Genomic DNA, 25653 nt, shown 5'->3' with positions numbered 1-25653 from the left:
GTTCACTTCAGATTTCTTCTGAATTCTTTAATGAAATTCAGGTTTAGATGTAGATATATAGGAGCATACACATAACAAAATAAAATATAGTTTAAAAGAAATTAAGTAAAATAAAGAATACATTGTAAAAAGGGTTGTTCAACTTAACTTTGTCCCAGCTCCAAAAGGTTTAACCCTGTAGAGGCTATTAAATAAAACCATGCTTTTACCGTCTGCATTTGTTTTCTTTTAACCAAATTCGTACAAATATTTTATTCTTTTTCCTCCCATCGGCATTCACAGTTTCCTCCCCAATCGACTATCTTATTAAATTCATCCTGCATTCGCATTAGCGGCTTTCAACATATTTTAATTGACGCCTAGTTCACATACAGATAACATTGAATTAGTTGTTGCTCAGTTTAAACAATTATAAACCCAAAGGATGTGTTATAAAGGTATCCACTGACACTCAACCAGTAAGTGAAAACAGTAATAATAAGACTGAAAAACAGAGAAAAGGCCTGGATAATCCCACCATGTCACCCTATTCCTATTCCACCTGCATTCCCTGTAAATTGTTCACTCATATTTGTATGATACTGTGAAATGTTACAAAGGTGCAAAATGTAAATTATCTAGGGTATTAATTAAGATGTCCAGCCACATTAATGGTTGAAACAGTAGTATTCTTCTCATATGTGAGTATAATTTATTTATTTTTTGCAGTGATTAGGGATTAAGAAAGAAAGAGATTCTGGGCTATAGAAAGGTTCACCTATGATTCAGATGAGCCGAGGGTGATCTGGTTCTAGATTAGTGGTAAAGATGTTAGAAATAATGTCAAAACATGTTAAACCAAAAGGGCAAAATTTTCAAACACATGCAAAAACTATAAAACTCTAAAAGGTCCCTCTGAGGACTGTCGTCTGTAGCTGTGTATCTGATGTTTCTGCTTCCACAAGACAAGGTTTTGGTTTCGTGTGTGTTACAAGGATTCAGAAATCTTGAGGGAGCAATTCAAAAGTCATTCAAGTGATTATAATTGTAGTTCCTGTTCCTGTTTGTAAAATCCCCAAATTCTTGATTCAGTTCCTTTATTGGACTTGGATTGAATTTTGCAAATGATGGGTTTATTATTTTAAAACTTTGTGTTTATATACATCATGTGTGTGATTTCGGGTGTTAAGTGGCTCTGGCCAGTCCATGCCACAGTTTGACCGGCTCCTGTGGTGTGTTGACCATGTCCATCCAGTGCTGCAGCTGCAGGCCCCTGGCGTACATGAAGGGTCCCAGCACCAGCACTCCCAGCAGGGCTGGAGGCTCTGGGAGAAAAATAAAGACATAGCTGATCTCTGGAGCTGAAAAACTAATATTGACGTTTATGTCGTGCAGTTTAGCAGCCAAAACAATAATCAATCAAAAAAAAAATCATTGCAATTCCAGACTTTCAGGAATAAGGACAAACACTGTTGCTTTGACTTTCCTACCATTCATTTTTGAGTTTATAAATTGATGTTAAAATGATTTAATACATGCAAGGCTTAAATAATCTCACTCCTCTTAACTTCTAAGCACTGCTATTGTGAATACAAGTCCAAAATCGACACACTAAAAGTAAAAATTCTTTCCTGAAAGACAAACCAAGTTTGTACTCAAAGAGTCAAAGAGAGTCAGCCTCGTAATATTACTGAAACAGAGTAACAAGTCAAACAAAAAGGAAAGAGAAGTTGAAGATGAAGCATTTTTTGCTTAATAAAGCCACAAGGCCAAAATTCTGGTTAAAAGCGAATAATAAAACCTCCACACACAAGTACTTTGCCTAATTTTTCTAGCATTATGTCTACATAGTCATCCAAAATGCCATTTTGAGACTAACAAAGGACACATGGTGATCAAACAATTAGTCTATAGAGATACAGTACAAAACTGACTAATTGGCAAATATTACAAAAACATTTAAAATTTTATTTCTGGCATTTAAAATAAAATTGACCATTGTTTTCTTCATTCATTAAGATGATTCTCCTAATTTTAAAAGCAAATAAGTGACCAAAAGGCAGAATGTAACTGAATTTAAATGCTTCAAAGGTTTTTGAGCACTCTCGATTTAAACCTCAAGTAATGTTCATCTAAATTCACTATAAATAAATACAGTATAAATGAAGAATATTTGTAACTGACATGAGAAATGTTTTTGATAATTTATTTTACAATTGATGCTAGCAGTGTCTGTCCTTTTAACATAAAAGCATATGTTACTGAAATAAGATATCATGTACTTTAAGTTGACCTTTTCACCTGAGCGGACGTAGTTTGGCTGCTGCAGCTCGAATCTCAGACAGGCCTCGTCCAGGTGCTGCGAGCGGAGTTTAAAGGTCATCCTGTGGTTGAAACAGGGGTCGCTGTCACCTTTCAACACACAGCTGCGCTTGATCTTTGCCACCTGAGTGTGTATCTGTAAGCTCACCTGTACACACACACCTGGGAAACACACAGATTCTGTATCACCAACACTTGCGAGGTGACTCTACTGACTTGGTTCAGACTTCCACACATCCACAAGCTTTTCCAAGAACCTGAAAGACCTCATACCTGTGTCTGTGAGCAGCTGTAGGCCTCGAGCCTTCAGAACCACCACAGAGAGGCACTGCAGAGTTGGACTGTAGCTGAGAGATATCTGCACATCACCCAACTCTGAACACTGAGAGAGATTAGAGATGACAGAATGATTATGAGCGTTCATGCTTTGTGCACATGCAAACGTCCTGTGTGTCTCTGTGCGTACCTGTGTGTCGTCCTCTGTCTCCAGGTCCCTCCAGAGCACCCTGCCAGCCTGACCGAGCTCGCCCTCCAGAGGAAACAGCACCCTGCCCACCGCGTGGCGCTTGCCGTCATGCTCCACACTCAGCACACACACGCTCAAGGTGCTCTGAGGCACACACACTCCTGTCACCTGTGGAAGAAACATACAGGAAGTGGGTGAGACCACATGCACAAGTCATCTGTTCTTTGTTCTTTTAAGGTTGCATCAGATTTAAGACTTCTGTATTTTTTGTGTCCTCGCCTGGAAAACAAAGCAGTCGTTGAACTCAGGGTCGGGCCCCGTTCCCCGGGCCTTGGCCTGGCGGGGCCGTCGGTCATGAGGGAGAAGCCGGAGCTCCACCAGTGTGACGTTGCCGTGGAAACGGGGAGGGAGGTTGCCGAGGCGGAGCAAGGAGACCATGAGCTGCTCGCAGCTGTGTCGATACTCCACAGAGAAGCAGAGACGGGTGGCCATGCCAGGAGGAGGGGCCACCACCTCGTTCAGAGGAGGAACAGAGTAGAGACCAGCCAGCACCGTCCCCACTGGGTACCATCCTGATGGAGACAGGTTGTAGGTGTATGTAAGGATTTGATAGGAAGTTTGTGGGATTTATCTTTGATTCTAGATCCAAATTTAACTTAGTGATATGTGTGTGATATATTGGATCATTTGATTGATTTTTAGGCTCTGGGGATGGCAATGTTAGTCGGTCGGTCCACCACTTTGGTCCAGACTGAAATATCTCGACAACTATTGGATGTATTGCCATACATTTTTGTACAGACATTCATGTTCCCCAGAGGATGAATCTTACCGAGTTTGGTGATCCTCTGACTTTTCAATTAGTGCCACCATGAGGCTGACATTTGTGGTTCAGAGAAAAATATGATGAAAAGGTTTTCCATGAAATTTGGTACATTCAAGGTCACCGTGAGGATGAAATGTAACAACTCCACGGCACATGGAAAATTTATAACTCGAAATTCACAGTAATTTTTGAAACAATGGATGTCAATAATGTCAAACAAAGGAGCAGGCAAAAGCAGGCTTCTCATTTCTACCCAGCTGAAATGACGACTGTTGCTATCAGATTTTATCAGCTGTAGCTAACTAGCTAATTAAGCTAACATTAGCTCCATGAGTTGGTTGAAAATCCCGTCTCTGACTGACTTTTTATTGATTCCAGCTGACTCCTTTTAAAACAAGAACCCTGTAAAAGGAATCTTAAATTCAATATGCATGATATTGTGCTAAGAGACTGAGGCTAAAGCTACTTGTCCCAGGCAAAAAGTAAACATCTTCACCAGCTGATGATCCATGCAGAAAACATGGAAATAAAGAAACACCATTGTTCGTGTATTGCAGTGTAGAGATAGTTAGTCCTATTATTAAATATGATAAGGAAAAATGTAAATGCTTACACGCTAAACTGAGATGATGAACATGGTAAACGTCAACTGCTAGCATTACCATTGTGAGCATGTTAGCATGCCAATGTTAGCATTTATGGCTTTAGGGATAGCATATCACTCTGGCAGAAACATTTTTAACAATTATATGGAAAGTCTTCTCTCTATAGATCACATTAGTTAGTGCCAGTATTATCCTTGACTTTCACCTCACAAATTCAAAGGGACTATAATCATCTTGACATGGTGTCAAATAAAGGCCAGTGACCTACTGCTTACTGAGAGTGACCCACGATGGGCCAGTATGTCCCTCCGGGCCTCCATCTTTATCTCCTCCATCTTCATCTCCTCCTCATTTTTCAGGTCAGTGTGGTTTTGTGTCATGAAGCGAGGAGGCAATGTGAAAGGGATCTCACTGGGCCTTTCACACAGAGAGACAATTGTTATTAATTGTGCCTTCTGTAGCATTTTAAATATCAACATATTGATTTCAACCTAATTGTGATACCTCTCTTAAAATCAAGACTACAGGTCCCATAAACCCTGATGCTTCCAAGTATTGGATGCTGTTCTTCAGTGAGAAGTTCACTCTGTTTTTCATACCCATCCTGTCCAGTGAAAACAATGTATCTCTAAATTTGATGATTTTGAATTTTTCTGATACACTGAAGGATTAAGTGTTCCTTTATGGGTTGAGAAAATTCTCCTACTTCTTAACCCTCTTTGGTTTAGCAGGAAAATGCAGCACCACAAAGCAGAAAAACAGGCTGTTTTTTTTTTTAGCTCATGAAAAGTTGACCAGGGACCATTTTTATGCATAAGTATTTTTGATACTTTAACTAAATTTTGGTGATAATACTTAGGTTAACGGAAAAATATAAGTTTTGTAAAATGTTTATTTGTGCTGTTCAACATGCATACTCAAAAAATAAACCTTTAAAAGAAAGAAAGAATAAACAGTGAGAGAAAAGCACTACGTAGGACTATGTGCATGTTGTGCATGAAAGTTTTTTGATGGCACTAACGTTGCCCAGGAGCCCTGAGACACCAGGAGCACCGGAGCAGAGCATGCTGGTACTGAAGGCACCGTAGAGAGCAACTCCTCGTATTGACTCTGAACCTTCTTCTTCCTCCACAGATAGTACACCATCAGACCCAGCAGCAGCAGCAACAGGAGACCCACAGACAGACCAACAGCCAATAGTAACACCTGGTCTGAACAAACAAGCACATTAACAAGGAAAATAAGCCCAAAGGTGGATAGCAGGCATTGGGTCTAATGCAGTTTACCACTTACCTGCCATGCTTATTTTAACTCTCCTTGTCTTTTGTTCTTGTCAGCTGTCACTCAGACTTACTGGCTGTCGTTGTGACTGTAGTTGACCTGTTTAGCAGTGGTGTGTGAAGTGTATACTGTGTGTGACCCAGAGAGTAGAGAGTACAACACATATGGCTGATTCTCACCATTTCATGCTGTTATCTGGCTTTTTGGTTGGCAGCTACACTCATACCCCTTTAAAAGGACCATACCACTGATTTAGGATGTTTTAGCCCAGTCACAAATTACATAAACCTCACATTACAGCGAAGCATTTGCAAACCATGCTGTTGTGTTTTAGATTGTTGAATGTATTATTAAGGAATTAAAAGTTGCAAAAACATTGACATAGTTCTGTAAGTTTTTGTCTCTTCCTTTCATTTTTAGCCTCACTAGCGGCATGGCTCTAAGAATGGCAATGTTGGTCTGTCAATCCACCATTTTGGTCCAAACTGAAATATCTGAACAACTCTTTGAAGGATTATCCTGACATTTGGTACAGATATCTATGGTGCCCAGAGGCGTTAGTGATCCCCTGACTTTTCCTCTAGTGCCTCCATGAGATTGACATTTATGGTTGTTAGTGAAATGTCTCACCAACTATTGGATGGAAATTAGGTACAGACGTCGATGTCTTCCACAGGATGAATTGTAATAACTTTGGTGATCCCCTGACTTTTCATCTAGCGCCAACATCAGGTCAAAATGTCCATATATTATTTATTACATTATTTATTACAAATATATATATATTTGTCCAATATGTTGGTTTATGATCAAATACTTGCAAAGCTAATGACAATCCCATCAGTCTCAGCTGTACTTAGTACTTAGTGCTAATTATCAAATGTTAGCATGCTAACATGCTAAACTAAGACAGTGAACATGGTAATTGTTATTATGAGCATGTTAGCATGTTGATGTTAGCATTTAGCTCAAAGCACAACTGTGCCTATAAGTACAGCCTCACAGAGCTGTTAGCATGTGTTTTCTATTCATCCACTGCTTTAAATAGTTACATATGACCCCCTCACAAACAACAATATGCATGTAAATAACTAATAATATGTAATTTGACTGACAACTGATCTGAGCTTAACTCAGTATCAAAATGCTCATTAGCCACTCATCCACCCACCGTTAATTCACTGACACACACACATGCACACACTGTTCAGAGATTAGAAGGCAGCTAATGAGATGACAGCTAATCCTCAGAGCTAAAGGTAGAGTTATGGCCCTCTCTGTTACACACACACGTACACGCACACATTACACACATTCACAAAGAGGAATCCTCATATTCACACTGATGCCAAGAGGAGACAGAGGAGAAGATCAAGCTGAAGACAAGTCACAACAGAGGAAAACTGAATGTTTGAGGTTGTGAGGGCGGCTGGAAACAAGAAAGGTGATTTTCTTAAGAAGTGAGGGAGGAAGGTTGGAAGTAATGAGGGGAGGAGGGAGAGACGGCATTTAGCAAAACAGGACACAAGGTGTAAATTTAAAGGTAAGAGGTTATTTTTCTCTTTTATTTTACATCACGCTGTATTTTTGTGCACATGGACGGTCATTTATGTGGGTTAACTGGGTGTTTATTCATCCACTACAGACAAATTGTAAGGTAGTCTGGATATCAGCAGGTCAGTTGTGGTCGAACCACAACTAGGTCAGTTTGGGACATAGGTTAATTTGACAGTTTGGCAGTTAGTTTTAACATAAATGTGGAATTATGAATGTTTTTGTGTTACTAAATCAAGCAAAGTAGCATGACTGCCGTAATCTGCTTTTTAAAAACATAAATACACAAGACTGTTGTGTATTTATGCTTTATGACTGTTGGAAAATAAGAAGAAAACAGGTTAATTGTAATTTCTTATAACCTCTACCATTCATTCTTGTTGCATCTCCCTTTCTTTGTCTCTTTTGCTTCTTTGTCTTCTGTCAAATTAAGGCCAAATGCTCTCTTAAACTGTCTTGATCAATCTACACTTTGTCTCAATAATCAAATAATCTGGATTGTGTAATCCCATTAGGCTAATCTGGGAGTGCATGTGAATGTGCGGGTGTGTGTGTGTATGTGTGTGCGTGCACTGACTGGGTTAAGGGTGTGTTTCAGAGTCAGAAAGAAAGACAAGAATAAAGGAATATTACGACATTTTGGGAAATATGCTTATTCGCTTTATTGCAGAAAGTTAAATAAGAAGATCGATACCACTCATGTCTGTACAGTATCTTACCGTAAAGACTGAAAATGGGGGAACAGCTAGCCTGGCTGTGTCCAAAGGTAACAAAATCCACCTACCAGCACCTCTAAAGCTCATTAATTAACACAATATATTTCATTTGTTTAAGCTGTTCAAAAACCGAATTGTAAAAACGTGTATGCGAAACTATTTCTTGGCCAGGAGCAGACTCTGCTGGTTGCCTAGCAATGTTACAGTGATGACAAGACGCCAGGCTAGCTGTTTCCCCTGTTTCCAGTCTTAATGCTAAGCTAAGATAACCGGCTACTGGCTGTAGCTTCATATTGAACGGCATGATATGAGAGTGGCGTCAGTCTTCTCATATAACTCCCGGCACGAATGAGCGTATTTCCCAAAATGTCGAAGTATTGCTTTAAATTGGCTATAATTGATATTTTTTACAATAACAATGTATCAAATGACAATGTGAAAGGAGTAGTGATGAACCTACAGAGAATTATCACCTGAAACTGCAGCTTCCCTCAGCTTTACAGAGCTTTAGCTCATTGTTTATCTGTCCGGCCCACAACTTTACTGTTCTGGTTCACTCTCACCGCTTTTATAGCGTCATCAATTATTGCAGGTTTTTTGGATAAAGAGTTAAACACTCAAAGATGTGTCTTTCTTTGCAGGTTGGAGCTGTTGCCATGGCGAGACCAAGGCGCCCTGCATCTGAGAGCTACCAGCCAGTCTGTTATTCAGGCAGTCAGTCGGTCTCTTTCTCCAGTGAAGCTGGGATTGTGGGACTGGAGGATGAGGATGATCGTGCGCCCATTTACTCCCTCTCTAAGAGCTCCATAGATGTGGTCGTGCCGATGGGGCCGCCGCATAAGCAGGACCTGAGACGCAGCTCCAGCACCAACACACACTCTGAGCAGAACTCAATGACATTCCAGCAGCTGCACCCTCACATGTGGCAGCACATCAACGCCAATGGCCACCAGTTGTCACTCACAGCCCAAAACATGGATGTGCACAGCCCTCCTCCCCTCAGCGAGCGCTGGATTACCAACATGCAGCGCTGGAGCAGGTGTAGCGGCAGCACACACAGCCGCAGCAGCACTCCAGAGACAGTTGTATGGAAAGATGGGACCTCACACCCCTCGAGCCAGGACACCACTTACTCTGCTGTGCCGGACTCTCCCATGTCCAAACCAACCACTTCATCAACCACACCCTCTCCCTTCATCTCCCCCCTGCAGACACCAACTTTACCACCTCTAGATCTTTTAACTTCTTCTTCTTCACAACTAACGCTGAGAACACATCAGCAGAAAGACTTACTTGTGTCCTTGCCCATACCCTCTCCACTGCTGTCACCCCTGCAGGCTAACAGCTCCTCACCCTTGCCATCCAACTCCCCCGATCTCCACCAGCTCACCCGCACAGAGGATGAGGGCTTCCTGGAGAATAACTTGCTTTTTTTTACATTCCCTTCCCCGATCCCGTCTTCTGTTAGCTTAGCGGGAGGAGGTGTGTCATCAGATCCTGGATGCCTTGCTGATGACGAGATAGAAAAGCTGCAGAGTCCTGGAGGCACGCAGTTATCAGAAGGTGGAGGAGTGAGAAGCCCAGTGCAAATGTTTAACTACCTGACACCTAATTCTCCAGCAGAGGGACAGGAATCAGGAAGAGGAGCCTCAGTTTGCCATCTTGAGCTGCCATGGCAGCCGGGGCAAAGCTGTCTGACAGGCCGAGGTTGGAGGTCACCCCTGGTTACTTCCTTGAGTGACTCGCAATTGGGTGACTGCTGCAGGTGCAACTTGAACACCAGAGAGGACACCACAAAGGCTCCAAAGGTTGAGATGTTCAGGGATGAAGGTACAATGACTTCACGACTGGAACTGGTAGACGCAGCGGTGCAGACAATCTCTCCTATCGGCTCCTTGTGGGGCCTCAGGAGGAACATCTCCACCTCCAACATGGACTCCCACTCCATCTTGGGCTCGCCACCTGGATCTAGACTGAACCTGAAGTCCTCAGTGGGGTCGAACTCCAATCTGGTGTCCCCGTCCTCCAGCATGTTCCCAGTGAGCAGCAGAGAGGAGGAGGAGAGACAAGGAGACGACCTGACATGGGACTCTGCCTCCTTCGATCTGGAGAGGAGGAGGTCGTGTCTGAAGATCCATGGGGAGGAGAGGGACGAGCATGGGAGGAGAAGCAGCATGAAGCAGGTGCAGTGGGACGAGGATGGAATGACATGGGATGTTTTCGGAGCATCTGTGGACCCGGAGGCACTGACCACAGCCATACAGAAGCATCTGGAGCTTCAGAACAGCCCCCAACCAGCAAGACGTACCTCGAAGATGAGGAAACCCCCCAAACCTCTCATATCGAACGTGGTAAAGGCCATGGCCCCAGAACTTAATCTGCCTGTGATGAATATTACGTCGACTTGTATGGTGAAGGGTGAGAATGAGGGGACACCAGAGGCAGACGCAGGGAGGGAGGTGGAAGAGGAAGAAGGAGGCAAAAAGGAGGAAACGGTAGAAGCTGCATGTAGAATAAGCAGAACAGAGGGAGATAATGCAAAGGAGGAGGAGGAGGTGTGCAGAGAGGAAGGCACCAGCCATACTAAGTCACCCTCACGTGGGAGTGCACACAGCCGCAAGAAGAGTGTGATCAGGTCACTGAGGAGGCCTGGGTGGTGTGGAGGCTCCAGGAATGCAGATGACTGATCCTGGAGACTAATGTAATGGTTTTGATTTGATTGATATTGATTATCCATAGCTGATCAAGTCCTCAGTTTGCACAAAAGCTCTTCTAATAAACTCTGAATGAAGCTCAGAGAGACATTGGGAGCAGTTTCATGTGGTTGTCTAGACTTTCTTTTCATCATTTGGTAGGGTGAAATGCAGTTTTAGAAAAGTAAGGGGATGTAGGGGATGTCCTACTCACTTTTAATTGTTTCAGGTTGATTTTCTTACTAAAATCTCTCTAAACATTGACTGCAACATCTCTTACTGTCCAGTTACCATAGTGCAGATGAGAGAATAGAGGAGTCGATAAAAACATTGATATTTTCATTTGAGTTCAATTATTGCCATGAGCTCACAGCAATGAGCTTCACGTGTTTTTTCTCCCTGGGTTTTGCCTCTCAGGCTACATATTGAACTTGTTGGTTGAGGTTGTTAGGGCTGTATGCAGCCTGACAGAAATACCTACAGCCACTACTCATGGCTGAAAAATTACTTCCACCTCCTCCTGCACTTTCTGCATGTTTTTTGGATAAAAAAAATGTCATGTAATCTATATTTTTATTTACAGTTTTCTTTAGGAACTTGGAAGATGCTTGAATAAAACATCAATCAAAATAAGGCAGTAAAGGGTTACTTGTTGTAAAGATGCAAATACACTGTTTATCATATATATATATATATATATATATATATATATATATATATATATATATATATATATATATATACATATATATATATATATATATATATATATATATATATATATATATATATACATATATATATATATATATATATATATATATATATATATATATATATATATATATATATATACATATATATATATATATATATATATATATATATATATATATATATATATATATATATATATATATATATATATACATATATATATATATATATATATATATATATATATATATATATATATATATATATATATATATATATATATATATATATATATATATATATATATATATATATATATATATATATATATATATATATATATATATATATATATATATATATATATATATATATATATATATATATATATATATATATATATATATATATATATATATATATATATATATATATATATATATATATTATATTCTTCATTGTGTTCCCCCCATTTTTGAAAACAAACCTACACCCTGGTTGTTTAGCGATGGGTAGATGCATTTCTGTATAGTGAGGTCTTCATGAAAGTCAAGAGTTACCGGTAAATTAGTAAAGTAACTACCAGGAGGTAATATATTTGTTCCTGTAAATGTCCAAAACAACCGAATTTTGTCTTTGTATCTCTGTTGCTCTAAAAATGTTTGTTCTGTTTTTAAATTTAAATTAATTAAAAATTATTATTATTATGAGTACAGTTTTGAAGTACTCGTACCATACCTACTTGAGTATTTTTATTGTATGCTATTTTATAATTAGAGCCCAACCAATTTTTGAGGCCTATACTGATGTTGATTTTTGACTTTAAAAGTCTGATAATGACATATCAGCTGATATTCTTATATAAACACATAATATAAACTGACATTTCTGATATGGATCCTTTGTATGGATTGTGGATATGGATTGTGACACTGTTGTAAAATGACTTCAAACATATCTTCAGCATTTTCGTTCTGCAACTTCTTGTTACTAGATATTGATAAATCTGTGATAAGCTAACATCAGCCAATAATACTCACTACATTTCAGAGGGAAATATTGTTATTTTACTTGAGTATAAACACAAAACATATCACCTGTTTACCAAGCAGTATATAAAGTACTTAAAAGTAGCTCCACCTCAGCAGCAACTACAACAGTAAAATGCTACTTACACATCAGGGCATCAATAATATTCAAACAATAACATAATATTTCTAATAATATAACATTGTGAAAAGTGCAATAATGCACTTTACTTAAAAGTAGAAGACCAGTTTACTTCTGTCACCACTTCTATTTGTGCACTTTTTATTTTTGCCCACTTTTCTACCAAGCTTCTTGAGTCGTTGTTTGTCAAAAATCTTTGAACCTATTTGAACCTGAGACGACATATTCTTCTGGACATTAGAAAGAAAGTCCAGGCAAGATCTCCGACCCTTTACAGCTGACAAATGAGGAAAGTGCTATGGAAGCACAAGTCAGGATTTACTCTCAAATATTTACACAGATAATTACACAGGAGGTGACTCAGCTCAAATATGTTGTTTAAGAGTAAACGCTAACTCAAAAACACACGGCTGAACCACTCCCTCCTTCTCTTCCCACACTCACGCAACTCATTCACTGTGGAAAACATACACAACGTTGAGTTGTATGTAAACTTGGTGAACCACAGTGGTGAGGTTTGACCATTCAGGCGCTGCCATTCAGATGAGCGGGCACATTCTCTCTCATTCACCACAGAAAAAAGCTCAACTCACTAGTGGCTTCCACTGTAGTTATTGTTGTCATATTTTCACGTGTATAAAACGGGCGGTAGGGTCTCTGTTGTTTTTCATTATTTATTCTTATTTTCTGATCTTAAAGTGTCAATGCAGCCAAATTACATAAAGTTTCTTTTTCCACTGACCTCTTGTGGTATGTAGCCATGCCGATAGTTTTTAGTATCATTTGTTCTGGCTTTAAGGCCTCTGTCTCTACGATTTCTGCCTCGACTGTAATACAATGCAGGCAAACTGAATTTCATTTACAAAATCAGTGTACCTGTCACTCAAAATAATCCACAAAATACACTTTCAGCAATTTTGATTGGGACTATTTAATCTGTAGTGAGTAGTTCCACTGACAACTGTCAACTGTAAATAGGTTACAAAACTGTGACTGTGAAAAATGTGATAATGATACATTGGCTAAACATAACATAAAAACACTTTTGATAGGGATCCCTTAAATTAGATTTTTTTTTTAACAATTGCGAACAAGATATGTATTGAATGAGTGGAATGTTTTACAGTTGAAAAACAAGACTGAGAGTCTACAGCCAAGCTAACGGCTTTGTGAGAGCTTATACCTAAATGCTAATTAACATACTTCAGCATACTAACATGCTCACAGTAATAATGCTAACATGCAGATGTTAGGCAGGTATAATGTTAATAATGTTCACCATCTTATTTTAACATGGTAGCATGCTAACATTTGCTAGCAGTAAAAACAAAATACAGCTGAAGCTGATGAAAATGTATTTCATAAACCAAAGTATTGGACAAATTAAAATCTTGACCTGATGGTGACACTAGATGAAAAGTCAAAGGATCCCCAGAGTCATTAGGATTCATCCTCAGGGGAACATGAATATCTGTACCAAATTGCATGCCAATCCATCCATAGTTGTCGAGACATTTCCCTTAAAACTACAAATGTCAACCTTATAGCGGCGCTAGAGGAAAAGTCACCAAAGTCATTAGAATTCATCCTCTTGGGATCATGAATGTCTGTATGAAATTTTGTGCCAAGCCATCAAATAGTTGTTGACATATTTCAGTCTGGTGGACCAACCAACAGTCTGACGTTGACATCCACAGAGCCATGCCGCTACTGTGGCTAAAAAACTTGTCAGTGCTCTCTGACGAAAAATATCTTTGGCATTTCTGTACTACAGTTTCTTGTTATTTATCGGCCGACATCTAAGCTGATACCGATATACTGTATCTGTCATAAGCTAATATCAGCCTGGCTGATTTATTGTTCTAACTCTAGAATTAACCCTTTAATTTCTAGTCTTTCCTCTCTCATTTTACTCCTCTTACTCCCATTTTTAAAGTATGAATAAATACATAAGCCATCTTTAGGTACAGGTAAAGGTAAATACACCGGTAACAACATGTTTTGTACTGAGTCATGTTTACACAGGATGAACTATAGTGGAGATTTGGGATATCAGAGATAAAGGTCACTTTCAGGTCACTATGTCACTGCTATAATGTGACGTGATGTTTGTTTGTGTACAGTGCTGTTTTGCCTTTGTCCTGTGTGCATGTTAGTGTACTGTGAGCATACTATATGTATGTGAAAGTGCTGATAGGACTCCCCGAAATCCCCTTTTTCTCAGCGGCAGTGGAAACTCACAGCTGCAGGAGAACAATCCAGCGCTCGGCCTTTGTTGTGACACAGCTCATTGTCCCTGGAGGTGTGCTGTTGTGTGTGTGTACTGTATGTGTACCTGTGTATGTATGTATGCAGCATGTGCTTGCTGTCTGGTATAAATAGCCTGGGATGTGTGCCGGCCGGTGATTCTGTGAAGGACGATGGCTGTACCAGGACCTCCTCTGCTCCTCCTTCTATCTCAGCTGCTGCCGCTGCTGTTGAGCAAGGCATCCCTGCCTGCAGCTGCATACACACTCACCCCCGGACGACAGCCACAGCACAAGCTCCTCCTCCTGGGTGAGGGCAAACACATGCAGAAACACACACCTCTAAACACTGGCAATAAAAATGGAGGCTCCTGTTAAAACATACTTTAAAGTATTTTTGCTTTCTCTGTTTATTGGGACTTTATCTAGTTTTTTTGTGTGGTGTTTCTCTCCTCCTAGACTGGCCTAAAGACTGTGGTATGGCTCACTTCAAGCCCAACATGGCTGAGAGGATTGTGTCTGGGAACGAAGCCAGACCTCACTCCTGGCCTTGGCAGGTCTCTCTGCAGGTAAATCTGACTTTGTATTGATCTGGTTCAGAATTTAAGGGAGTGGGAGGTCTTGAATCAAGGACACCAAATAATTGCATGAAAATGTTACATAAAAATCTCCCATGCACATAATAACTGTACAAGAGGCATATTTGCACATTTGCAAATCTGGGGATCCAACTAGCGATTCTTTTCATTATCAGTTTGTGTTGATCATGTTTTCGCTTAAGTGTATAAAATGTCAGAATATAGTGAAAGTTGCACATTAGTTCCCAGATCCCAAGGTGATGTCTTCAAATTACTTGTTTTGTCTGACCAACTGCCTAAAACCACCAAAGATATTCAAATTAAATTGATGTAAAACAGAGAACCAAATTCTCACACTTTAGAAATAGGAACCAGCGCATGTTTGTCATTTTTTATGGGCAGGTTTCTGTGAGAGATATAAGGAAAATTAAAATTACCATCTCTAAGCTGGCCAGTAAAATCATCTCACATCATTGAAGAGGCTGTCTGGTTGTCTCTCATAGGTTCGTCCCAGGGGAAGTAAACATTACATTCATGTCTGTGGAGGAACTCTCATCCACAAGAACTGGGTCCTTACTGCTGCTCACTGCTTCCAAAAGTAAGAAACCCATCCATTAACAGAAAAAGAAACACAGAGTAGCAAATTTACTTGGATTTTAATGTTTGAATAAATTTTTTTCGAAGCTGTGAAAAAAGAAAACACCACAAAGGCCTTACTTTAACAATTTTTTTGGTCTCTCAGGGGTAAAGCTGAGGATGCTGGGAGTTGGAGGATTGTCCTGGGGAAGCACCAGCTGAAGCGCTCAGAGAAGGCAGAGAGGGTTTTCCCCGTGAAGAGAATCTACCGGCACGAGAACTTCCGTTACCCCGCTCACAGCGAGCTGGACTACGACATCGCCCTGGTGAAGGCTGCCACAGACATCATCCCTTCAAACTTCATCCGCTACGCCTGCCTGCCGCGCAAGCAGACCAGCCTCAACCCGGGACACTACTGCTGGGTCACAGGCTGGGGAGACACCCGAGGTGAGTGGAGGAAAGGGGAAAAGAGGGGAAAAGCTGTGGAAGAAGTCATTAGGTTCACTGATCAATCATTGGTAAATGATGATGTAGTGAGTCTACAGCCGTGGTTCTGCAGGACTATACTTTGAACTAATTTCTAACATTAAAAAGAAAAGAAATAAGAGTCTGAATCTTATAAGCATCTGAATAGCTCAATTTAACCATGACTAAATACTTTATTTTGAACTTTGAATACTTACTTACTAAATATAAATACCACTGAATTTATAGCACAAAAATATTTTACTTTGAAAACCATCTGTCTGAATTTATGTGGCTTCAGTTCCCCTCAACTTAAAATCAATTTCAAAAACTTGATTTTAAGTATTCACAGGGTTCACAAATCAAAAATATTCAAGAGTTCAATATTCAAAAAACTTAATTCAACCTCAAATTCAATTGGTTATTTTTGAATAATAAGGTTGCTCAAATTGGATTGGTGAAATTCAGACACAAAATTCAAGATGAAAAATTCAAACTTGAACATCAAGGCTCACCATTAAGTTCTCAGTTTCTATTCAAATTATTATGACCTTTCTTTGCTTCCATATAATGTCACCATGCTAACATGCTAATGTTTAGCAAGTATAATGTTTACCACATTTGCCATCTTAATTTAGCATGTTAGCATGCTAACATTTACTAGTTAGTACTAAACACAAAGTACAGCTGAGGCTGATGTGAATATCATTAGTTTGCAGGTATTGAGTCATAACTCAAAGTATTGGACAAGTAAAGTTTTGACCTGGTGATGGAGCTAGATGAAATATTAGGGGATCATCATTAAATTGTTTAAATGTTTTTCTTACACACATTTCAGGTGGGAAAGAGAATGTGTCTCTGGCAGAAGCCCTGAATCAAGCCCGTCTTCCCATCATTGACTTCAAGACCTGCAGGCAGAAGAAATTCTGGGGTGATCGTGTCCGAGACTCCATGATCTGTGCTGGCTTCAGGGACAAAGAGGACCCACCTGCTGCATGCCAGGTAGGACTGAGCTTTACAGACAATGTTGGAGGTAGAAGTGAGAGTGAATTTTTAAAAATCTTCTCGTGTAAATTTCTCACCTCCTACTTCTCACTCTCCCAGGGTGACTCTGGTGGTCCTCTGCTGTGCCAGCTGGGACAGGACCGCTGGGAGGTGCACGGTGTGGTGAGCTTTGGCCCTATTGGCTGCACCGTGGAGAACAAACCCAGCGTTTTCACCCGCACTGCTGCCTACATCCCCTGGATTGAGGCAACACGCATCAGAGACTTCTTCCTGCACTAAGCGGGCCACCTGACTCAGCGTTGAAAGCAAACATAAGCTCTGCTGTTTTATGTCTGATGTCTAACGATGACTACAAACTGTTTTTTTCTACCAACACGTTCCCCATTTCTGGAACTTAGAACCACTTCAAGATGTAAATACATGTTCTGAATGTGCAATAATAGTTTTCTAAAACACCACATTTTACAGTCTACACTGTGCACTTCTTTTGAACAGCAGAAAGTTGTGACAGAGCAATGCACAGTATACACTATCCTGACCTTTTACATCCAGTCTACATTTGCGCAATAAAATTGCTTAAAAGCAAAATCTTTTTCCCCTTTTTTTATTATAGTTTTTAATACAGCAGGTTAGTTCTGTTTGTAGATCGTAGTTGAAAATCTCTTTGCTCTTCTACGACAGAAGAGTCTCTCAGTCCAAAATCAGAACATGAATCCACTGCCGTTCATCTAGTGAACCACACACACACCAGATGTCACCTTAAAAATTGGCTCATTTAACCCAAATGTCATGGGTTCATTGATTTTAAAACTATCATCAAAGAAGACTAACAAGTCTCTCATAAACAATGACACACCTCTATATAACATCCTCAAAGGTTCTTCTCATTACTGATGAGATCAGTGACAGAAATACCTCAGAGGATATAGACAAATGAAGAGAGGGGTGTTATAGGACGGTCTATATCTGGATTTCCGGTGGAATTTAGTCCGCATTTTCACATCTTCTTTTTCAAACGCATCTTTTAATTCCCAGAACGCTCCAGGAAAGGACAGTGGCTATGGGGGGAACCAGCGAACTGGGACCAACTCACACTTCCATGAAAGGCACACTGCATTTGACCAGAGTCTAATTCCGCTGTGGTTAAAGGCTGTGTCCTGGAGAGGTATTTGGCCCTAATGTGGAAGCAGATGTGTGTGGGAGAGGTCAGTACAGCCTGGATGATGATGAGGTGCCGGTGATGTGGTCCCAGTTGTTGTAGAGAGCGTAGGCACCAGACAAGGCTAAACCAGCCAGACCTCCTCGGGCTACACCCTTTAGGCCACCTGCAAACACATGGCAGTAACAGAATGAGCAATGAAGCTGTGAATGAACATAAAATAAACATGCATCACAACTATCTGTCAAACATTGACTTCAGGAAATAACAAAATAATAATATTACGTAGCATAATATAAATAGAGATATAGTGGTGCAGTAATTATAACATAATCTTGATATCAGTGTGTAACAATATAGTGTTTACCTCATTATTCAAGCAAAAATGCTCTTTATGCTCAATCAGATGGCAATCAATGAGTTGATGAGTTCATTGACAGAAATTTAATCAACAAAAGGTTTTGATAATCAATTTATTGTTTAAGACCTTTATTAAGCAAAAAAGCCAAACAATTGCTGGTTTCATCTTGGAAATTGGAATGTTAGTCAGTAAAAAACAGCAATCTGAATACTTCACTCGTTGTAATGGACATCAATTTCATAGATTAACCAATAAATTAAAAAAATAACCCCCCCCCCCAAGAATAAATAATGACAATCATTTGTTGTAATCTAATGTCCATATGATTTATTAGCTAACCAAAATTCTAGTATTCAAGATTTTGCATGCTGCATCCGTTCAGTAAGATTAAAGGTCATCATTCATTTCAATATTATTATCATATTTCAACAGGAGGATTTTATATGGAGAGACAATAAATATTAAAATCCAGTTATTTTCATCTCTATAAAACGTATCTGGAAATACTCAAATCAATAACACACACACATTCATAGCTGATATGATATATAAACAGAAAAGACACCTACTGCCTGATTTAAAGAGCATCCCAGTTAGCGTGCCAGCAGCCATTGTGTTGATGTCATCTTCTGCTCCTCTAGCCTTCTCTATCGCCACACCAAAAGCACTATATAACAGGGCTGCAATGGCAAAGAAAAATGCACACAGATTTTATAAGAGGCAGCCCAAAAAAAAAGCTTATAACACATCTATCTTACACAAGAGTGAAGTCTTAGTCATTCAAAGGAGGGATACTTTAAAGTAAACATACCCAACATCAACACAAAGCACACCATTATTATACGTTTAAAAAAGTAATGCTTTCTTATATGTTTCAATATGATTTTCATCTATGAGATTAGTTCATGCGCCTGATACCATTATGAGGCTACATTATAATGGTCTTACCAACAGAGCCCAGAGAATTGGCCCATGAAGCACCCTGTCTGGTCACCATGTTGATAATCCTGGGAAGAGAGAGCAAACATTTAGAGGACAGGTCAAGTGATCCAGGTGTATTATTAGGGGTAATACTACAAGGTAAACTGAACTCTGTCTCCATACTCACTGTACATTACGAGGTTTGGACCATGCCATGTCACTAGTCTCCTTCAGGCCCATCCTGAGACCATTTACAGCACCAAATGCTGCTCCTGTAGTCAAAACAAAGAGGCAGAAAGGCTGAGTGAGGCATTAGGTCAACTTGCATTCAGTAAATAAAATAATGATGGAAACAGAGTATAGAGCTATTTCAATTCTGTTTACTCCAGGTACACTATATGCCAAACAGTATGTGGACACCTGAACATGATTGCTGAACATGTCATTCCAAAACCATGAGCCTTAATCTGCTGCTATGACAGCCTCCACTCTTCTGGGGTGGCTATCCACAAGATTTATGGAACCTGGCTGCAGGGATTTGCTCCCATTCAGCCACAAGATTAGTAGTGAGGCTACACAGTGATGTTGGGTGATAAAGCCTGGCTCAAAATCAGCGTCGCAGTTCATCCCTAAGGTGTTGGAGGTCAAGGTCACGGGGGCATTGTCACATTTAAACTGGAAAGGACCCTCCCAAAACGGCGGCTACAAAGTTGGAAGCACACTGTTGTCTAAATATCATTGTATGCTGTAGCATTAAGATTTCCTCTAATTTAAACCAAGGGATCTAGGCCGAAACTTGAAAAACAGCCAAAGACAAGAAGTACAGAAAACTGAGTGAATGAGGTGTCCACATACTTCTGGCCATTCTGTACTTCTGACAGACAGTGCAAAATAACACTAATTTTTACTACAATTTTCACAATTGTAGCAAACAAACTTCTGTAAGTCCTACTGAACAGAAAGTTGGTACAAGTTAAGGAAATTGTGTGACACTATGATGTTACAGGTGTCAATTATCTCTTACCAGTCATGCAGGATCCTCCAATGGTAAAGAAAGCCAGTTCAAACCGTCCTCTTGTTTTATTGGCGCCTGTGGGTAGGATGAACTCATCTGTGTCCTAAAACACAACATCAACAGCTGTTACACTCAAACACACACACACACACATTAGTTTTGGGGGGGTTTCACACCGAAAACAGCTAAAATTCCAGTTTAGCTGTAGCTTACCTGAATCAGGTAACGAGGGTCGACATTGAGGTAAGGGGACAAGGGACTCATTCCAGTCACTGAAATTACATCACAGCAGAAATATAAGTTTATTACATTATTCATATTTATATATTAAGAAGTATTTACCAGAAATTTAAAGGCCATGAAGCTGGCTGACAGTCCAGCTGTTAAGCTGCTGTTACCGGTAGCTTTTAAGCTAACTAAGACAGCAGTTAGCTAGCGTTATGGTAAAATTACATGACGCTTACAGGGGACACCGGCGAGCTCTGTGTTGGAGTATTCACCGCCTCCAAAGAGACCCCCGAGACCTGCTTTGGCTCCTCCCGATCCTTGAGAGTTGTTGTCCATGGTTGTAAAAAAAATCCGAGGGATCACCGGGCGAAAACTGGAGCCAGAGGGGAGCCACTGAAGCTGCTAGCCGAACCGATCTGGCTAACGTTAGCAGGCGCTAGCTATATCGCAATACTCAAAATCCAAGACAAACGAATCGACGGCGAGCTGCTGGATTCACCGCCACCAATATAAGTTGTCTTGTTTATGCGCGTGTTGAATCCGACGTGGGTTTTCCAAGTGAAAACACCGGCTTTTGGTTATAGATTACTGAACTCGAGTTCTCGTCATACCCCTGACCTCCACCAGCACGCTCTGCCGTAAAGCGACCACCGATGCTGTGCTGCCGTTACGTCAACAACACCGACCGTGAAAGGTGGAAAAAACAGACAATACTATCATAAACACCAATTTCATCTCATGGTATCTAGACCATAACTTACTCAAACGCGATAAGTAAAGCGACAAAACCGTATTGATAACGTTAGTCAGACTCACGACTTTACGACACCTCCACAGATCTGGGATCTGTTTACTTAACCCAAGGACGAACGCTGTGAATCAGCCAGAACATTATAAAACTGACTACAGTTGAAAGGGAGAGAAGCTGTTTTTTAGTCAATAATTTGATCATATTGGTGAAACATTTGACATATAATCAGTAGTACATATAAACAGTGGCGGAAGAAGTACTTAAGTAAAAGAAACACTGTGCTATCACAAAGTAAAAATACTGTTACAAGTAAAAGTTCAGTTTTCAAAGCTTTACTCAAGTAAAGGTACAGAAGTATCAAAAGCAAAAGTAGCCTGCTAATTTTGGAGAATGGCCCCTTTCAGAGTAGCATACATCACATTTTATCAATATATGTGTTAAATCTTAATCTGTAAAGTAGGCAAATTAGTAACACTAGATACCAAATAAACAGTACAGTTCTTGAGTAAATGTACCTACTTTTCCTCCACTGCATACATACAGTGGTGTGAAAAAGTGTTTGCCCCCTTCCTGATTTCTTATTTTTTTGCATGTTTGTCACACTTAAATGTTTCAGATCATCAAACAAATTTAAATATTAGTCAAAGATAACACAAGTAAACACAAAATGCAGTTTTTAAATGAAGGTTGTTATTATTAAGGGAAAACTAAATCCAAACCTACATGGCCCTGTGTGAGATAGTGATTGCCCCCTAAACCTAATAACTGGTTGGGCCACCCTTAGCAGCAACAACTGCAATCAAGCGTTTGCGATAACTTGCAATGAGTCTTTTTCAGCGCTGTGGAGGAATTTTGGCCCACTCATCTTTGCAGAATTGCTGTAATTCAGCCACATTGGAGGTTTTTCGAGCATGAACTGCCTTTTTAAGGTCATGCCACAGCATCTCAATAGGATTCAGGTCAGGACTTTAACTAGGCCACTCCAAAGTCTTCATTTTGTTCTTTTGCATTTTGTGTTTACTTGTGTTATCTTTGACTAATATGTAAAACTGTTTGATGATGTGAAACATTTAAGTGTGACAAACATGCAAAAAAAATAAGAAATCAGGAGGGGGGCAAACACCTTTTCACACCACTGTATGTGCAGATGGTGTTTTATCAGTTTCTCCTTCATTACCTCTCCTTACATTTTATCTGCTGTATACAGTAAGAGATTAGAGTACAACAGACTTTTCTTATATACATTTACAATTTGCTACAATATTTCTGGAAAGGCAACCAGAAACAATATGTTCAGTGGATTTAATGTCTGTTTTGCAGAAAACGCATAACAAAAGACTTTCCTCTCGACGATCAATAAAGTATTTCTGATTCTGAAACAGAATTTTAAACTGGATGGATATACACTTACATAATATATTAATTTGAAATGGATTTCTTTAGCTGTGGGCTATATGGGGTAGTTTAAAAACGTAATACATCTGTTGTCCAGTGCAGCAACTTGCGATCATTTTCATATTCAGTTTTGGCATTCAATTTCTGTATTTCGACTAATCTTTTCAGCTCTACTGTTGTCACATACTGTTTTTCAGTGGTGGAAAGTAACTAAGTAGGCTACATTTACTCAAGTGCAGTAGTTAAGTACAATTTTGTGGTACTTGTACTGTACTTGAGTATTTCCATTTTATGTTACTTTATACTTCTACTCCACTACATTTTGGAAGCCAATATTGTACTTTTTACTACTTATTTGTTTGATAACTTTAGTTACTAGTTACTTTGCAAATTAAGATTATTAATTATATTACACAAAATATAAATCAACTAATAAACTATAATGAATTATTATAGATTAAGCTACCCAGCAGTATATAAAGTAATTAAAATGAGCTCCACCTTTACCTGCTGCAACATTAGTGATGCTTACACATTAATGCATCACTAATTATAATCCAGTGATATTATACAGTAAATATTATTCTAAAATGGGCCATTCGGTATAATGAGTACTTTTTGGTACTTTAAGTATATTTTGATGCTAATACTTTTGTACTTTACTTAAGTAGTTTTTAATGCAGGGCTTTTACTTGTCTTTTTTTGCTGCTCACCTGTTGCAGTTTATTGTAAATGTTGTCAGAAACAATGGTGGAGTTCCTTACATGCGACACAGGGAGGCAGCAGAGAGCTGAAACAAGAGCAGAGGGTCAAACCTGTTGGGTCTGGTACTCCACAGTCTTCATTCTAATTAGGCCTAATTTAATTGACTGATTTAGTCAAATTTGCTCCCAGTCATGACAGATACAAGCTGGATTTGCATGATGCTGTTTGTATTACAGTAGAGAGGGCCGGGTTAAATAACTTCCATATGACACCTGTCAGGCCTTTAAATGCATGATTTCCCACCTTTCAAGCCTACTGGATACTTAGCCTACCCATGATGCAACAGAGAGACCACACACATGCACACGTACGTGCACATTTATGCAGCACAGCCCAGGCCATCTGCTGCTGGTCAAAGGGACAGAGGCACTGAAGGAATTTAGTGTGTTGAATTTCACGAATAACAGAGCATCTTATTTGGATTCTGCCATTGTATGTGTGTATTCAGAAGGGGCCAAGTGGAGCGATGAAGTTTGCCATTGTCGCCCAGTGTGGGTGTTTTCAGACTCTCTGGCATGATCTGTGAGTTAGTGTTCTCTGTGTTACTGCCCAGTGTGCCCACTGTCTTTCCCACAATGCGCCATTCAGCCCTTGGCCTCTCTCTCTCTCTCTGTCTCTCTCTCTCTGCTCACACTCTCAGACTGAACTGCCACCCATTTTGTGCCTCTGGCTAATCATCATCATCATCATCATCGGGCTACAAACCAAATTTTCAGTTGTGGGATAAAATAGCTGTGATGTCATCCTTGTTATCTGTTTTTTTTAGCCACTCTTGTTTTCATCTTCTCCTTCATTTCCTCTCTTCCCCTCTCTCTTTCTCTCTCTCTCTCTTTCTGTCTCTCTGAGCTCCCAAACACAAAAGACAGAGAGGCCACGACAGGACCCCAGTGTATGCTGGTTGTCAAGGAGACAAGGAGACAGTGTTGGGTCTTTAAACTGCCTCAGAGGGGTGTGTGGAGTTAGGGGGAGTTGGCCTTATTTACATGGGAAGAGGACAAGGGAGAGAGGGGTTTGAAATACAACTTTTGAGCCGTTCCCCTGCAGCTTATAGGACTCCACTGTTATTCAGCTAAAATCACTCCGCCACTCGGTCATCAAATATTTACCAAGCAGAGGAAATGTGGAGCTGTTCATTATGTGGAGAATGCTGTGCATACATAGTAATGTAAATCAACCTGTCTTTTCCTCTCTCTTTTCTCTCCCACACACACCCATCCACACACACAGACACACACACACAACCACGCTTTGATTGTAAGCGCTGGGAGCTCAGGGCCCCAGTGTTTTGGCAATGGCGAGAGCTGACTGCAGAATACATTACCAGATGCTTGAAGAGTGTTTCATACCAGACGAGAAGAACAAAAACAAAACAAAAAACAGAACAAAACTTGACTGAAAACAGGAAAAACAGAGACAGGAGTACACACCCATCCAAACACATGTACCCCCACCCATCCACACACACACACACACACACTCAGTGCTTATTCCTGTCCAGAGGATTGTCTGCAGCGGTCACATCATGTCCTGTCTCTCTCTCTGATCAGGGGGCTGGGGTTGCGGCCACAGAGCAGGCTCAACTCCAAGCCTGAAGTTCAATATCACCCCCCAACTCCACAATGAAAGCAGGAAGGGCAGGGAGAGGACGAATGAGCCACCCACTGATGCATTCACCACGGAAAACCACATGATTTTCTTCTTTTTGTGTGTGTGTGTGAAATGTGTGGTTTAAAGGGAAGTTTTACTTTTACTTAGTGTCAAAGGCTCAAATTATCCACAGATGTTGTTTTCAAATAATGCTCTTTATGTTTTAATTTTTAAAGAAAGATAAAAAAGAGTCTAATTAAAACAAATGTAGC

The 25653-nt window shown here is 39.9% G+C and overlaps 4 protein-coding genes and 2 long non-coding RNA genes across 9 annotated transcripts; 3 read left to right on the top strand and 3 right to left on the bottom strand.

Annotated features, from left to right (window-relative positions):
- Positions 1 to 6: 6 nt before the first annotated feature.
- Positions 7 to 9151, bottom strand: syt15 (synaptotagmin XV). Of its 2 annotated transcripts, XM_044177804.1 has the most exons (8): positions 9043 to 9151; positions 5220 to 5409; positions 4467 to 4615; positions 3047 to 3339; positions 2768 to 2935; positions 2575 to 2683; positions 2281 to 2463; positions 7 to 1304 (listed from the first exon to the last, which is right to left on the bottom strand). In XM_044177804.1, the coding sequence occupies exons 1-8, from the start codon at positions 9056 to 9058 to the stop codon at positions 1165 to 1167; spliced, it is 1248 nt and encodes a 415-aa protein (XP_044033739.1). In that variant the 5' UTR covers positions 9059 to 9151; the 3' UTR covers positions 7 to 1164. The 2 variants fall into 2 exon arrangements, with proteins under 2 accessions (XP_044033739.1, XP_044033738.1); XM_044177803.1 differs by having other exon boundaries at positions 2575 to 2935.
- On the top strand, positions 3260 to 5859 carry LOC122867258. Of its 2 annotated transcripts, none has more exons than XR_006375877.1 (2): positions 3260 to 3355; positions 5333 to 5859. It is a non-coding gene; the product is annotated as an uncharacterized LOC122867258 (long non-coding RNA). The 2 variants fall into 2 exon arrangements; XR_006375876.1 differs by having other exon boundaries at positions 3260 to 3361.
- On the top strand, positions 6394 to 11137 carry LOC122867255. The gene is made up of 2 exons (XM_044177802.1): positions 6394 to 7022; positions 8391 to 11137. Exon 2 carries the CDS (start codon positions 8406 to 8408, stop codon positions 10434 to 10436), a length of 2031 nt encoding a protein of 676 aa, XP_044033737.1. The 5' UTR covers positions 6394 to 7022; positions 8391 to 8405; the 3' UTR covers positions 10437 to 11137.
- A 3310-nt stretch (positions 11138 to 14447) lies between these two features.
- Positions 14448 to 17164, bottom strand: LOC122867254. Of its 2 annotated transcripts, XR_006375874.1 has the most exons (4): positions 17026 to 17164; positions 15871 to 16209; positions 15591 to 15739; positions 14448 to 14881 (listed from the first exon to the last, which is right to left on the bottom strand). It is a non-coding gene; the product is annotated as an uncharacterized LOC122867254 (long non-coding RNA). The 2 variants fall into 2 exon arrangements; XR_006375875.1 differs by lacking the exon at positions 17026 to 17164 and having other exon boundaries at positions 14747 to 14881; positions 15591 to 15742; positions 15871 to 16010.
- zgc:112285 (uncharacterized protein LOC561476 homolog) lies at positions 14750 to 17787 on the top strand. The gene is made up of 6 exons (XM_044177798.1): positions 14750 to 14885; positions 15035 to 15144; positions 15657 to 15751; positions 15896 to 16176; positions 17033 to 17196; positions 17299 to 17787. The coding sequence occupies exons 1-6, from the start codon at positions 14750 to 14752 to the stop codon at positions 17476 to 17478; spliced, it is 966 nt and encodes a 321-aa protein (XP_044033733.1). The 3' UTR covers positions 17479 to 17787.
- On the bottom strand, positions 17788 to 21548 carry timm23a (translocase of inner mitochondrial membrane 23 homolog a (yeast)). The gene is made up of 7 exons (XM_044177801.1): positions 21120 to 21548; positions 20869 to 20927; positions 20665 to 20758; positions 19828 to 19912; positions 19668 to 19726; positions 19289 to 19399; positions 17788 to 18524 (listed from the first exon to the last, which is right to left on the bottom strand). Exons 1-7 carry the CDS (start codon positions 21217 to 21219, stop codon positions 18406 to 18408), a joined length of 627 nt encoding a protein of 208 aa, XP_044033736.1. The 5' UTR covers positions 21220 to 21548; the 3' UTR covers positions 17788 to 18405.
- Positions 21549 to 25653: the final 4105 nt, after the last annotated feature.

The sequence above is a fragment of the Siniperca chuatsi genome, linkage group LG20 (genome assembly GCF_020085105.1).
Source record: "Siniperca chuatsi isolate FFG_IHB_CAS linkage group LG20, ASM2008510v1, whole genome shotgun sequence".
NCBI classification, from domain to species: Eukaryota; Metazoa; Chordata; class Actinopteri; order Centrarchiformes; family Sinipercidae; genus Siniperca; species Siniperca chuatsi.
Note: the sequence above shows the minus strand (reverse complement) of the source record. Positions and strands in the feature narration are given on the sequence as shown.